This window comes from Salvia splendens, chromosome 9, assembly GCF_004379255.2.
Source record: "Salvia splendens isolate huo1 chromosome 9, SspV2, whole genome shotgun sequence".
Classification (NCBI taxonomy): Eukaryota; Viridiplantae; Streptophyta; class Magnoliopsida; order Lamiales; family Lamiaceae; genus Salvia; species Salvia splendens.
Window position 1 is genome coordinate 11,764,356 of NC_056040.1, and position 15,621 is coordinate 11,779,976.

The following is a 15,621-nucleotide window of genomic DNA, read 5'->3' on the forward strand; positions in this document are numbered from 1 at the left end:
ACGGGATGGGGACGGGCTGGGGACGAGACGGAGCCCGCAACGCTGTCTCGATGCGGTCTCGTCTCTCCGAGACGAGATAGAGACAACAACGAGACGTGTTGCGGATGCTCTAATCTTAAATTTTTGTACCACACGTTTTTAATCATGGCAGTGCTCTAGTAAACAATTGCGGCCTGAATGTCCAAAATTCCTGATTAAATATTTGTAACCGATTGATTGATTTCATGGTTGAATTATTCATGGTTAAATATTTAAGTGATTTTTACCCTTAGTGATCAGATGTAACGGTTACAATAAGGAATTGAATCAAAATGAAAGATAATTTAATAAGTATTCAAAATTACATTTTTATCTCTTGCATAAAATATTATTAAAATCTATCAAAAATTCCCATTTTATATATGTATAGATAGATTCTAACAAAGATTAAAATCGTATATTTTTAATAGTAATATTATAAATTTTAGTGATTTAAAGATCACCCCCTAATTTTGTCCTTGGTATATGCTAATCTTAGCTCTGTAAAATACATTTTTAATGGTTAATAACTCTTTCATCACTGGCACTGTAATTTTAAAATATACAGTACTGGAAAATCATCATTTTATGACACAAAAAATGTCGGCAAAAATATGTTGTTGGGGTGAGGGCTATCTTTTATGAAATACTATTGCTTAATGAAATGAGTAATTATTGATATGATATAACATGAAAAAATCTACTAATACTAGTACTAGTAATTGATGGTGAGGGAATTATATATGCAAGTCATAATCGAACCTAAAAAGTATTGAATGTGACTAGTCACATCATGTCCACAAGAGTGCCAAACAAACCTTTTACATTGTCTTTCATGTGACACCAGTCATGTAGTTGATTGGGACAAACTGAACATGCAAAATTTAAGTTTTTGCTTTTTTTAGAGCAACCACAACCGTACTCTTGCTAGCGGCACGGTTGTGGGCACGGGCGGTACTATTCATGTCTGCTCTCTGTCGAGAGCACAACATCCACAATTGTGCTCTTCCGCAAGGACGAGCACAATTAATTTAATATTCAATTAAATATAAACATTTCCATAATACTAAAATTCATTAAAAAATCACAATAAATATTACAAAATACAAATAAAATAAAAAAGACATAATTAAAATCCTAAAAATAAAAAATTACATAATTAAAATACTAAAAATTAAAAATTACATAATTATTGGCTAATATTACCCGAGGAAGACTACTCATCCGGCGGCAACAACCCCAATTGTTTTTGGAGACCCACTATCATGCCCTCGTGCGTTTGAAGTTGCGTGGGGGTCATAGTTGACCTATCGGCCATATTGAGTTGGGCCAAAAGGGCCCACAACGAGTTGTTCGAGGGTGAAGGTGGAACATAGGGTGCGGGTTCGGGGGCGGGGGCCGATGGAGTCGCGGAGCGCCGGCGCTCGGCCGCCGCCTTCTTCCTTCCTTGCGGTCGGCGTTGGGGAACCGCTTGGTCCGGCGTCGGGGCTATCCAAGTTAGCTCCGGCGAGTTGGCTAGCCACTTCTTCGGAGCCGGAGTCGGATAGGGATACCGACCTTGACCGTTTGGAGGAGCCACTAGAGGAGGATGTTACGCCTCCCAGAAACCTCGGGTGGAACCGCGTTTCCTGCCAAACGTTGAGGTACTTGAACGACTTACCGTTCATGGATTGGTATGTGCTCAGCGCCGCAGTGATGATGTCGACCTCGCTCCGGCCGCTCCCGGCATTCCGCGACTCCTGGAGGAAATAGCCATTGAACTTGCCAATTTCGTCGTTGGCTCGGCCGATGCAGTTGCGCACCATACTCTCGTTGCGCTCGATCGTTCCCGGCGGCCGGTTTGCATTGTACCGGCGAGATACGCGCCACCAAAAGTGATCGCCCGATTGGTTCGTGCCAACCGCCGCATCTTCGGAGATTTCGAAGTACGCCTTGAACAATTTATCCATCTCCGCCGGCGTGTACGGTGTGCGGACACCGCTGCCGCAAGTAGGAGCTTGCGGAGGTTGGGAGGGGGCGGTCGGCCTAGGCTCCGGTGTCCACCCGTATCGTCCTTCGGAGGCACCTTGGTCGTCGATTGGGTATGGACGGTAGCCACCCGAAACGGCCGAATCTTGGGTTTGAGGAGGGGCCGAATATTCCGTTTCCGGACTAGGAAACGGTTGTGAACCGAACCATTCGGGGTTCCAACCGTGGGAGCCCGTAGGGTTATCGCCTTGGCCGGACATAGTGATGTTGTAGGGTATGAGAGAATGAAGATGAAAATGGATATAAGAGATTGAAGATGAGAATGGAGATGAGAGAATGATGATGAGAATGGTGTAGTTTGATGTGAATTTTTGGGAGTGAAATTGGAGGTATTTATAGATGAAAGTGTGTATTTTTGGGGTAAAAAAAATTTTAAAAAAATTAAAAAGTGGGAAAAAACGGTTATAAACGGATATAATTTTTTTGGGAAGTGAATTTTTTTTTATCGGTTTTTTTAATTAAAAATCAATTTTTTTAAAAAAAAATTTATTTAAACCCAACGGCTATGCCGTTGACGAATGAGGGCGCGCCACGTCAGCTGCTCGCTGGCACGGCGCGAGCGCAGCGGCGGCAGGTGGCGTCCGTGCCAGCGGTGCGGACGGCGGTGGCGAGCAGCGCCACCGTTGCAGATGCTCTTATAACCATTAGTTCAATTTTATGGCTCATATTGTATTATGGCTTGATAATTAAGGGGGTTTCTATCCATAATATTACAAAATGTTAAAGAAAATAATTGTTGTTTGAGAAAATGGTGGGGTCGGGTTTGTCTATTATTTTTGTCGTCACTATATTGACCGAGGGATCATTGAGTTGTAGATGTAGATCGTTTTGCTTCTTTCTCCACTTCCCTCCCCCCCCCCCCCCCAACATTTATATATACCTCTGCTATCATATTCATTATTTAGAAAAACATAGTCTAGCTCTTCATAAATTAATACTACCCCACTTTCATTAATGAATAAGAAATAATATTGTCTTTATTCCCACTATCAAAGCAACCAATGGCAAATTTGTAGAAAGTATTTACTCCTTCCGTTCCATAGAAATATACCATATTTCTCTTTTCGTTCGTCACATACAAATAGTCCATATCCTTTTATGGCAACCATTTATTCCTTCTCTTTTACTTAATTAATTGTGAATTTAGTAGTAGTAGATAAAAAACAAAATCTATGGAAAACTCTTCATTGCTCCATATATTTGGGGTTGGGCCTAAAGCAATAGCTGGGCCGCTCGTTAATTACTCGTATGTCATTATTTTTGTCATTTCCATATATTTATTTCTTATTTACTCTTCATTAACGAAGTTTTCTTTTATCAATGCAGCATTCTTCTTAATGGACAGAGAAGAGAATGCATGGGATGGAGAAGGGATGATACGGTTTCTGTTGAAGAGGTTTAGAGAGTGGAAAACTGATGACTGGTGGAAGCAAGGTTAAGCAAAATAAATAAAAACTGATTAATTGACTAATTAATGAGTGACAGACCGAAAATATTGGAGGTTCATGTCATCAAAGGATAAGTGTTCCGGTGTTACAGTGTATGATAATACAATTAGATACACTTGATAAAAATTTATGAATAGTTGACGTATTTTGGATATACTATATTTTGTCATATTCCTTTTGAGATGAAGTAAAAATGGTTGCTCAAAATCATCAAATGTGGCGATCATAGTTTGGCAAAGCAACAAAACAAGCAATAGAGTTGATTCTGTAGGAATATAGAGCATGCATGCATCACTACTAAATACTAGTATAAAAAAAATAAAAGAGTTGTCAATAAAGAACACATATTGAAATAGAAATTAGCTGAAATACAATCTCACTCTTCTCAAATCCGTTGTATTCATATTTCCACATATATAAATACAGATAAGTAACATACATTTATTTAGTGATTCAACTTTGATTCAAATCAATTTCCAATACCTGCTCCAAAACCCTAAATCATGGGGTTCAAGGATTTAACATTGAAAGATGTGGAAGACTTACTGATCACAACGGAAGGCAGCATCCTCGACGTTCTAATCGCCACATTGGAAAGCGCAATCCCGCTACAAGAGGCAGCCGAGGAGAAACCGCCGGCCGCCGTGCCAAGGAAAAAGAGGACCGCTATCCAGAGAAGAATTTTGCATTAATTCATAAAAGCATAATACAAGTAAAGGAAATTGAGGCACTTATAGATGAGCAAAGGTAGATCTAACAAACTCCTATCAATCTAACAAACTCTCATTCTTCAACATGCGCGTCTCGTGTGATTTAATCCTCCGCTAAGCCACGTATGCATACACCCATGATTATTTAGATATCCACCTACGACGCTTATTTCACGTACCATCATGCTACATGATCAAGGGGCGGAAATGGAATGAGATTTTTGCGAGGAATAACCTAGAATCGGGTGTGGTGGTGCACTTATGGTGGTTTAGAGTCGACCGAGAGTTGTGCTTTGCGCTCGTGCTGCTGCCGCCGGAGATGCTGCGTCAATTCATTGGCCGGTCAAATTAATTTCGTGTTTTCATTCTTTGTTTACTAATCCATAAATTATCTTTCTTCACCTTCTCTTTACTTGTCTAACAAACAAATATTATTCATGTGATTAATAGTAATCATTTGGTTATGACTGAAATTAATATTTTTATGAATGCAAAATGTATCTTAAATAAAGTGATGCTTTTTGTGATTAAAAATAAGTAACTGTTACTCTTGATTATTATTTTTAATCAAAATTTGTTACTCCATTTTTATTTATAAAATTTACTAGTTAAAAAATCATGCACATTGTGCACATGAGGTCGAAGTTTAATTTCATGCAAAATAAATATTCTAAACAAGAATGACATTTTAATTTTTACATGTGAATAATTCACCTTATAATTTTGACATATCCCAACACAAAGGCAAGTTCATAATTGTAACTACCGGGTCTAAAAATTAAAAGGTGGGAATTTTAGGCCTCAAAGCCCCAATTTAAATTCGAGCTAGTCCAAATATTGCTGTTTGTGGCCCAAATTTACAATTTGAGATCCTAGGCCACAAGAAAAGGATCGCATACTCAGAATCGCAAAAAGTAGTAGAAAATCATTCATCTTTTTTCCTGTAATATTTATTTCAAATATAAAAAGAAAAAGGAAAAACAGTCTAGAATGCCTTCCCCAGATCCATAACACCGCCGGTAAAGGCGCAAGTAAAATAATCTAAACGTAAAATTATTAAGCATTACATGTGAAAAAATCACAAACACAAGCCAACACTAACCCTTTTTTTTTTTTTTTACTGTTTTTGATTTTTTTCCTCTCTATGTTTGGTTGTCTCTCCAACTTAAACGTACAAACACCACAAAACTATATATATATAAGTGGAAACCCCCTACAAATTTCTACCAAGACTAGCAGCCTAGAAACAAAGACAGAGAGCGCAATACAGAAATTCAAGATACAGCAGTTCCACAATGAAGGAATGGCCTCCCTGCAACGGTTGTTGATTTCGCGAAAGCCACTAAAGAATTCATCATGATCTGAGTTTTGGAGGATTAGACGACAGCGCTTGCTAGCGAGAGCTCGTGAATGTCACTCAGCATCCACTCTTCCCCGGTCTGCCCTCCGAGAACTATAGCTCTCGTTCCTCCAACGATGCACGTGCTGTGTCCCCATGCAAATCTAGGAGGTCGTCCGGGGACGTTTAGGATCCTCCACGTTGGCTTCTCTTCGGTGGGATCGAGTATGTATAGCTGTGAAGCAGAGTGGAGACCGGCCACAGAGCCACCGAAAACGAGTATTCTACCACCTGGGAGACTCACTGCCACGTGATCCAGTCGAGGAGGGGGCGCCATACCCCCTGGATTCCCGGCACCAGGCATCCCACTCCCTGTCACGAATCTCCAACAAGGCTCTTCCTCACTCAAATCCATGGTGTAAACATCACTAGATCGAAATCGGAGAGGGCCACTCTTGGCAAGACCTCCAAACATCAAGATTTTCCTTCCACCATAAACAGATAGTGTGTGGCCCAAGCGCGAAGGAGGAGTCCACGTTACAGGGATCTCTCGCCACACTGGTTTCTCTATCGACAGGTCGAGAAGAAAGGTATCACTCAAAAGCACACCAGAGTCCGCACAGCCACCAGACACTATTAACTTGGTCCCATCGAGGGTGCAAGAGCTATGCCATGATCTCGGGAGTGGCGGTGCCATGCTTGAGATTTCACGCCACGTAAGATTTTTCGCATCCAAGTCCAACAAGAAGACATCGTTGAGTAGGCCTTGTCTCCCACAGCCACCAAACAGGACAAGATGGGAACCATTCACACACGAAAGTGTGTGACCCCACCGCCCAGGAGGTGGAGAGCTCACTTTCACATGTTGCCACTCTGGATTAGTTGAGTTCAGGTCCAGTACAAAGGTGTCGTTCATAGGTTGCATGTTGACACCTTCGCCACCAAAAAGCACCACACGGTTCCCAACTGCACATGCGCTGAAGTTGCAACGTGAGGGTTCTACTGCACCTCCGACAGTTAGCTTTCTCCAAGCTGCAGCTTCGAGAGTTGTGAGTTCCCTAGCCAACCTACCCCAGCCTAATCTTTTAGCGCCAGGCACCATCTCAAGCACCCTTGTGGTTTCGCTACCCCATGCATTTTGACAGACCATTCGCCAAAGATCTTCATTCTTTGTTAGCTCATAAAACCGTTGGCAAACAGAGCCAACTGATGCAATATCCCTAGGAGTAAGTCGAGAAAGAATCTTGAGAGCAATTACCTCATCACTCAACTGGAATATACCGCATAACTCACGGCTGGCATTCTGGATATCCCCTGAAACCACTTCACAAGAAGAAATGTTAAATCTTAGCCTTTGAGATGCTCTAGCATATTCCTTGGCTGAAGATCCAGGAAGGGGACCGAGATCAAGAGTTGCTTCTGTAAAAACTTGTATGCCAATTACATGTGTTATCGTATCATCGTCACCGTAAATTGGGGTCATTCGTAACCGGTTCATCAGCGGGGATCCATCTTTCCTGAAATTTAACAGTTCTCCTTGAAACTCAACGCCTTTCTCGAGGCATCTTCTTATTTCAGCAACTACTGTGGAACTCACAAGGGGATGTCTTCTTTTAGCAAATGGGCCTCTGCATTGCAAGAAACGGCTGCAGCAATCCAAAACAACCAAGACATGAGTAAACCATCAAAACTACATGGCCAACATAATGTGTAGTTATTCCTCCTTAGACAACTTCAGCATAACGCACTCATAGAACTGTCAAGAATGTGGTATTAAAACATTTAAACATGAAAGAGAAGAAGGTAAGAGACAAAAATAACATTCAAGTTCAACTACTTTTTACATGAAAACATCCTTATTTTGAATCATTTCATTGACTCTCATGCATATGACATATCAGACACTAACCTGCCACCAACATCTCCATCAAGTCACTGATTCAATTCTCTCATCTGGAACACATCCAAGTATAATAAATACACCTATTTTTGTATCCGGCTTAAAGTAATTCAAACATTTATCATGCCTTCTCATAACTAAGATATCTATAATTGATAGGTATATCGTGGAACCAATGTTTATGCATGAGTCCCCTCTACAAACTATGACGGCACAATAATCACCATAAAGAAGGCAATACAAGACAGTTCCTAATAACAAATAAATAGTTTGAAAATAAGGGGAAACAGGCATATTAATACAATACCTACCAGAATCTCTTTTTTCTTCTCCCCTTCTCAGTCAGAAGTTGCCAACAGAATAAAATTTCCTTTTTTTTCTAATAGTATCTTGCAAATTAATTTAACATAAGCACTGATCCTATGCAATAGTTTCCCCCATAAGGGTTGATGTCTTGTCACATATACAATAGAGGATCCATTTAATGTGATAGTTTAATTCTTGAACAAAGTGAAACAATTCAGGAGTTTGTGTAAACAAATAAAATACATCCTATGAACACATCTTTCAACCATTTGAAATTGCAGTTGAATCAAGTATATTCCCCCATAAAGGCCCACACCTCCCCCACCAAAAAAAAAGAGGTGAGTGGCTGAGTGCATAGGAGCTTCTACAATTTATGAAGTCAGCATTCCAAGAAGGAGGCCTAGTTTCCAAACCATTTATTAGTTCATATAGTGCTCCGAATGATGAGGGAATAGAATTGCAACCTCCGACTCCACCAACCATTCTCTATCAGAATCAGATATAATCAATTTAGGAAAAACCAGAACTTGATAACAAGGGAATTAAACATTCATAGCTAGACACAACCTTTCCGGCACAATATATCTGCCAGAATAAAACACTCGCAAAACGCATAGTTGAAAAAAATCAATCTAATTGAAACGCGTAATAAGGAAAATGGGTCCGAAATTCTAGCAGGTTACTCTAATTCCACCTAGCTTGCTTCTGCGATCTCTTATTTTTCTTATCCCAAACAAACAAGTTCAACAAAAATCAAGACCTCAGCTGTTGACATCTATAAACACAACAAAAATCTAGCATAATCTAGAAACAACAAAAAAAAGAATAGAAAGTAGGTTAACATATGAAATTCCAAATCCAGGAAAATTACTAACCAGTTACGTCCGAGAACTTCCTCCGCCCTAAAGCCGGTAACCATCTCGAAGACGGAATTGACGTAAATAACGGGATGGTCGGGCTCCAAAGCATCGGTGACAACGAAGCCACAGGGAGCCGGTTGCAGAAGCGTGTCGACGGGGAACGGCAGCTGGCCGCCGCCTCCCTTCCTGAGTAAAAACCCTAATCCGCCATCAATTTCGTTGTCGTCCTCTTCCCCGCCGCTTAGATCAGACTCCGAGTTGCTATCCCACTCCATCATACCTCAGAAACGCCGAATCCTCACCCCATACCAGAATCAGCAGAAATTCGGGCGGTGATTAATTGGGATTAAAATTGGGGGGTTTTGCGGGACGGGATTGTGTGGAAATGAGTGGATGAGAAGCTGGCCTGTAGAGAGAGAAAGAGGGACCAATACCAATACACACACGCAGAGAGAGACCGCCTTCCCACTTGAACGAGAAAAGCAACAACAAAGACAGAGGGATATTTACTATTTAGATGAAGTAACTCCGGTTTGGGGGTTTGGAGAAATATATAATGATGGCAGATTGAAGTTGAAGATAAAAGGCAATACTTACTGACTCTGCCCCAAAATATCAGCACTCTTCCAATTTTAATTAGGGCTAAAATTAATTGTGCATTTGCAGTTGTACGGGTTGACGCCGTATTCCTCTTAACCAATGGAAGAGTACTCATTAGAGTATCTCCAATAAGCACGGACGTCAAATAGTCATCAAATAGCCTTCACACTGCCACATCATCAGCACTACAATTCTCCTGTCACATCAGCTTGCCACATCAACTGGACAACTAATAACAATTATATAATTTAATTTACACTTGTATCAACATACGGAATTTAATTTACGAGACAAATACGGGAAATTCGAATAATACTATTAAAATTTAGAAAGTACATTAATTTTAAAAAAAGTACAAAAATTAAAAAGTACAATTTAAAAAGTACAATATTTCTATATGGAAACATAAAACATTCAAGATTGTCTCTATAAAAGAGAGACAACCTAGAATGATTTTTGTCCCACATCGAATGTGAAACATAAAACATTCAAGGATGTCTCTATAAAAGAGATACAACCTAGAATGATTTTTGTCCCACATCGAATGTGGAACATAAAACATTCAAGGATATCTCTATAAAAGAGAGACAACCTAGAATGATTTTTGTCCCACATCGAATGTGGAACATAACACATTCAAGGATGTCTCTATAAAAGAGAGACAACCGAGAATGATTTTTGTCCCACATCGAATGTGCAACATAAAACATTCAAGGATATCTCTATAAAAGAGAGACAACCTAGAATGATTTTTTCCCACATCGAATGTGGAACATAAAACATTCAAAGATGTCTCTATAAAAGAGAGACTAGAATGATTTTTGTCCCACATCGAATGTGAAACATAAAACATTCAAGGATGTCTCTATCACATCGAATGTGAAACATAAAACATTCAAGGATGTCTCTATAAAAGAGAGACAACCTAGAATGACCCACATCGAATGTGAAACATAAAACATTCAAGAATGTCTCTATAAAAGAGAGACAACCTAGAATGGTTTCATAATTCGCAAGCCCATTAAATATATATGGGCTATTACGAATTTCTTGTATAAATTTATTTGTAAACCAAAAGGGGGGTATTTTTTTCTTTTCTCAAGGACTCTTCTAAAATATCTTACCCTTGGTATTTCATTTATAAACTTGAACTAACTGTTTATTTTGACCACGAAAATTATTAATGAAAGTCATTCGGGAAGAAGAAAAAATAAAATAACATTGTTTAAGGTTGGGGGAAAGTTTTTTTTACGTAATACTTCCTCCGTTTACAAATACCATTCTCATTTCTTTCCAGCAAAGATTTTAAGAAATATTCTGAAAAATGAGGAAAAAAATTAATGGTGTATGAATCTCACTTATATCTAGGAGTAGTACTTATTAGTTTTAAATTAAAAGCGAGTGAAATAAATTAGTCAAATAAAAGGCTTATTATCATTTTAAGGTAAAAATGAATCGGGACTCTTGTTTACAGACGGGCTGAAATGAAAAAACAAGATTCGTATTTGCCGACGGAGGAGTATACTAAAAGGCATCCACATAATAAATCTCTCATATAGTAGTACTTCTTAATTTAGAGAAGTGAAACTAAATTCTTGAAATTGATTAAACTTTAAACCGAACGTAAACGAAATAAGATGAAAAAGACTACCAAACGCCACAACGAATCTCGAGTTATTTCCTCCTGAATTCCCGAATAGAACCCTTACCAATCTCTCCACTCTGCCAAATATTTGTCCTTTTCAGGCCATCCGCAACGTTGTCTCTTATCCGTCTCTTAACCGTCTCATCTCTTAACTATTCATGGGCTCCACTGTACTTTTCACCTCATCTCTTAACTAAGAGACAGAACCTGCAACCCTTCATCTCTTATCCGTCTCTTAATCATCTCATCCCTTAACTATTCATTCAATTTCATTTTTTATTTTTATTTCCAACAAATTCAATTAATAAAAAGTAAAAACACACTTCATTAAAAAAAATAAAAATTACAACTTAGAATCTTTAAAAAATACATAATTAAATTTGTGGCAAAAAAAATAAAAAAAGACATAATTTAAAATACAATTTTATAGAAATTATAAAAACTACTCCGCCGATGAATCATCCCCCGGAGGCGGTGGAGGCGGAATACCAAGTTGTCCCGCCAGATACACAATGCCGGCATGATGGGCTTGAAATTGGACAGGCGTCATGCGGGAAGTGTCCGTCATCGTGGCGGTGAAGTACATAGACATTAAGGAGGAGGGCGACCCTTGGGAGCCCGCCTGGCTTGATTCGCCTCGGCCCCTCCTCCCTCTAGCCGCCTTCGCCGCCGACGGCGCCCACGGGAGGACCCTCCTGCATCGTCCGCCGTGCCCTCAACCTCCTACGTGCCCTCAACCTCCTACGAGGCAACCTCTTGTGCGGCGCTGCCTGAACCGCCCCCACTAGACTAGTATTGGTCACCCGTCGTGTGCTTCGTGCGCTTTGAGGTCGAGCTCGTGCTGGACTGGACACCGCCGACCCACCTTGCCTCGTCTTTGACGACCTCCAAAACATCGACATGTTTGAATTCTTTGCCGGTGTCGTCGAAATAGACTCGCAAAGCCGATCTCAAAATGTCGGCTCCCGTGGCTCCGCTTTGGTAATGAGCCGCTTCAGTCTTGTAAATGCCGCAGAATTTTTTGACCTCTCTGTCGACTCGGTCAAAGTGGCACGGAGCATCTTCAATGTGCGGCGGCGGGACCCCTTCGACTTAATCTCGTTGTAGGCCTCGGTGACCTTTTCCCAGAAGCACTTCCGGGTTTGTTGATTCCCGACGATGGGATCGTACGAGACGTTGATCCAGACGTTGTACACAGCCATCGTGTCCTTGCGGCTGTACGGATGCCGGCCTACATTCTCCTCCTCCTCTCAGCCGCCTCCGCCTCTTCCTCCACGGCGTCGAATGCCCTGGAGCTTCCACCGCCTCGTTCTCCTTCCAGAGTGGGTTCATCCGGATAATCCTCCCTAATTTGGGATAATCCCTGCGAATACCTCGGGGCGGAGGGACGAGCGTATGCATCCACATCAAAATGGGGTGGTTGGTACCCCGCCGGCGAACCGGAACCCGAACCACCCAATACATTGTACATGCCCCCAGTCGCCAAACGCGTTGATGTCAAATCCGTCGGAGCCGCGACCGCCAGAGTTTCCGTCGCCGGACATTTTGTGATGAAAATTGGAGAGGAAATGAAGATGATTTGGGAAGAATAGATGTGTGTTTGTGTGTGTAATGAGAATGAAATAGGAGTATTTATAGAGTAAAAAATAAAAAAAGAAAAAAGGTCGAAAACGATAATATTACCATTTGATTTTTTATTTATTTATTGTTATTAAATTCAAATTTTTTTAAAAAAATGATTTATTGCGTCAGCGTGACGCAGGCGCGTGGCGAGAAGGCTCGCCATCCATCTCGGTGGGACGGGCGTCTGGTGGGATAGTGACGAGACGGGACGCTGCAATGCGCCCCGCGTCTGTCTCGTCTCGAAGGGACGAGATAAGAGACACCCGCGAGATGCGTTGTGGATGCTCTCATCATTTCATATATACCAAGTGTGCCACCTTCTTCTATGCTCTCTCTCTCTCTAGACTACCATCACTATACATACAACGTATCGAATATTCCATGAACTTGAGCCACATGCTACAATTATAAGTATCGTACCATTGTGCACATACGATATGCAATTACCTTAATAAAAAAAAACATTTTGAAATATCGCAACCAATTGACAATTGGTTTGTGTCCATCATTTTTGAGATAGTCACTAGAAAACTCTGTTTCACAATCTTAATACAAATGATCCTCTGTCTACGCAAGATAATGTCAATTATCATCTTAGCATGCAGAATCAGATGCAAGCAAAACCACAGTTTGGGTGCAGGAGAGAGATTATTTCACAAGAATCCTTCCTCAAACTCAAGTTAATACGACTTTGGTGGAAATCGGACACCATTGTCTAGAAACGGAAACTGTCACAGTTTGGGTGCAAGGAAACCAAAACATAGGAATTTTCTAGAGTCTGAAGAGGATTTTTCACTTCACTGGTCTGAATTCTTTAGCTGTTATTAGAGGAAAATCGATACTATGTTGAGTGCATTGTCCAATAATAAAGTTATACTAGTAGTGGTAGAAATTCTGATGTAGAATTTCATGTCTTGAAATATGTAATTCTTAGAATGTATGAAATGTAAAAATATAACTATGTTCAGGTGCAAGTGAATTCATCAGATGTGATATTTGGCAAGCTTCTTGATCTCACATTTTGTAGCAACAAGAAACTCTATTGCAAATAAGAAATCTACCTAAGCTTAATAATCCCATCTTATTTACAATATTCACACATATAGGGAACCAGTCATGACTCATAACAGCTCAATCAGGGATCGGGAAAGGTCTTACTGCTTAGTGTGTCCCCAAATGAGTGTCGCCAACTTATGCAATATAGACAAAAAAATCCCACTCAACAAGAACATCCAATGACAAGCAGGCCAATATCCGGTGACAGACCACAACAAAGCAGTCTTGGAGATTTGCTTTCATATTCATGTAAAGAGGAACAACATTCAACCCAAATGACACAAGATTGTCTTGAGAGCAATACTATACTCAAACATGTATATACATTAGTTGATAAGTTTAAATTGTATTGTCATTGGAAGAGTTATGATAGAGACAGTATGAAGGTAATAGCAAAAATGCATGTATATATATACAGTATACAGTAGTTGAGCTTCCAAACATCTCTAGACTTGAGGTATATTTGAAAAGGTGAAACCTTTATATCCCTTGTAAGCATAATAGGCAATCCGAGTGTAGTAGAATCCAGGAATGAACAGAATCCCACCCAATATGGAGAAAAATAGCCCTGCATTACAGCATCCAAGATGAATAGTGAAGAATGTCATTGTTACAATGTTACTCCACTTAGCAGAGAGAGATATGTGACTGCTGAGATCCAATATTTGAAAACTAAGTAGAAAAGGTTAACTGGGAAACCTGTGTGCCATAACTAATATGCTGCAAAGGAAAATTAGTTAATGGATGAATCAGAGCCAAGGTCAATAAAGGAAGGGAAAATTATGAATGTTACTGCAGTAGACAATGTGAAGAAGTTGCACATATCAGTGGAAATGAAGAAAACAGGGAAGTCATTCCCTCAGTATGGACTATGGAACACATACCATCCATTGATGTTGATAGTGGAAGCATATGAAGTTTATGCCAAATAACTGGAGATGTTATATTAATACTAAAACAACTGACACAACATTATCACTTAGCATCTCCGTTGAAGCTCCATTTGAATTCATGGAACTAACCCTCTCCTTCCTAAAACCTAATCACTCTTTTACTTACTTTCGAATCTCAAAATTCAGCACCAATCTACTCCTAACATACTTCAGCATTGAGCAATTTTAAATAGTCTGGCCTAAATCCCCACACAATTTTAAATAATCTGACACCAAATTTTATAATGGCAAAGGCATATTAGCAGTTAAAAGCCTATTTTCTCCTGAAATTTTACTAGGAGTAGTATTTATTTATCGACACAGATCTCAATGCCCTAAGCAATGAAACTAGCTCACTAAACTGGCAAGAAATCTTCATGAATCTAACAAAGCAGCAACCACCAAAACAGCTCAAAAACCCCAAAATCCATAAATCAGAACTGAAGCAACCCAAAAAAGAGTAAATACCATGGGCGCGATCACCCCCGATTTGATTGACCGCCATGAAGATACCGACGACGATCCCTAGCGCGCCGAAAACAAAGAGAGCGATGGCGAGAGCTATCTCCTTAATTGGCGGCCAGTTGTTGACGGCGTAGGAAGTTTCCATCAGGTCGTCGTCGTAGGAGATAGAAAACGCGTGATCCACATACGCCATTGCTTCTCTCAGGAGATTTGGTGGGAATAGGGAGACGGACAAGGGAAGAAGAGTTGATCAAGTAGATAGCGTATACGAGAAAATAAAGAGGGGTTTTGGAATATCTGCGATTGGACTTCTCCCTTAGTTTAGTTTGGACTATAATTAAGTCTACTAATTTCATATAGTCCAAAATCCTACTTCAATATGCGACATCCGATGTTGTTTTTCAAAATTTAGGATAATATTAATATTTAGATGCATTTTGATTATAAAATTTGAATAAGATCAACTGTTTCTATTTAAAAATGTATGATAATGTTTTAAAAACCGGACCGGTGAGACTATCGGTTCACGGTTCAACTGGTCGGATCGGTCCAACCACTGGTCGAGCCGGATTACTGTAGCATACCCTATATATATATATATAGGGTTTTGATCCATGCAAAACCATTCTTAATACAAAAATGCAGAACCAAGCATACAAAAGTCATTTTTAGGTCATTGTAAGCTTATTTT

General features: G+C 40.0%; 2 protein-coding genes across 2 annotated transcripts; both read right to left on the reverse strand.

Annotated features, from left to right (window-relative positions):
* Positions 1-5,206: 5,206 nt before the first annotated feature.
* On the reverse strand, positions 5,207-9,210 carry LOC121748337 (adagio protein 1-like). Its single transcript, XM_042142627.1, has 2 exons — positions 8,625-9,210; positions 5,207-7,189 (listed from the first exon to the last, which is right to left on the reverse strand). The coding sequence occupies exons 1-2, from the start codon at positions 8,885-8,887 to the stop codon at positions 5,581-5,583; spliced, it is 1,872 nt and encodes a 623-aa protein (XP_041998561.1). The 5' UTR covers positions 8,888-9,210; the 3' UTR covers positions 5,207-5,580.
* Positions 9,211-13,824: 4,614 nt separating this feature from the next.
* On the reverse strand, positions 13,825-15,233 carry LOC121746555 (transmembrane protein 230-like). The gene is made up of 2 exons (XM_042140439.1): positions 14,934-15,233; positions 13,825-14,101 (listed from the first exon to the last, which is right to left on the reverse strand). Exons 1-2 carry the CDS (start codon positions 15,121-15,123, stop codon positions 13,980-13,982), a joined length of 312 nt encoding a protein of 103 aa, XP_041996373.1. The 5' UTR covers positions 15,124-15,233; the 3' UTR covers positions 13,825-13,979.
* Positions 15,234-15,621: the final 388 nt, after the last annotated feature.

What these genes read in the sequence shown, in the direction of transcription:
- LOC121748337 (XM_042142627.1), bottom strand. Translation starts at nt 8,887, where the DNA reads ATGATGGAGTGGGATAGCAACTCGGAGTCTGATCTAAGCGGCGGGGAA. An exon ending in GAAGTTCTCGGACGTAACTG is followed by an intron (nt 7,190 to 8,624) that starts GTTAGTAATTTT and finishes GGATTGCTGCAG; the next exon opens with CCGTTTCTTGCAATGCAGAG.
- LOC121746555 (XM_042140439.1), bottom strand. Translation starts at nt 15,123, where the DNA reads ATGGCGTATGTGGATCACGCGTTTTCTATCTCCTACGACGACGACCTG. An exon ending in CGGGGGTGATCGCGCCCATG is followed by an intron (nt 14,102 to 14,933) that starts GTATTTACTCTT and finishes GCTGTAATGCAG; the next exon opens with GGCTATTTTTCTCCATATTG.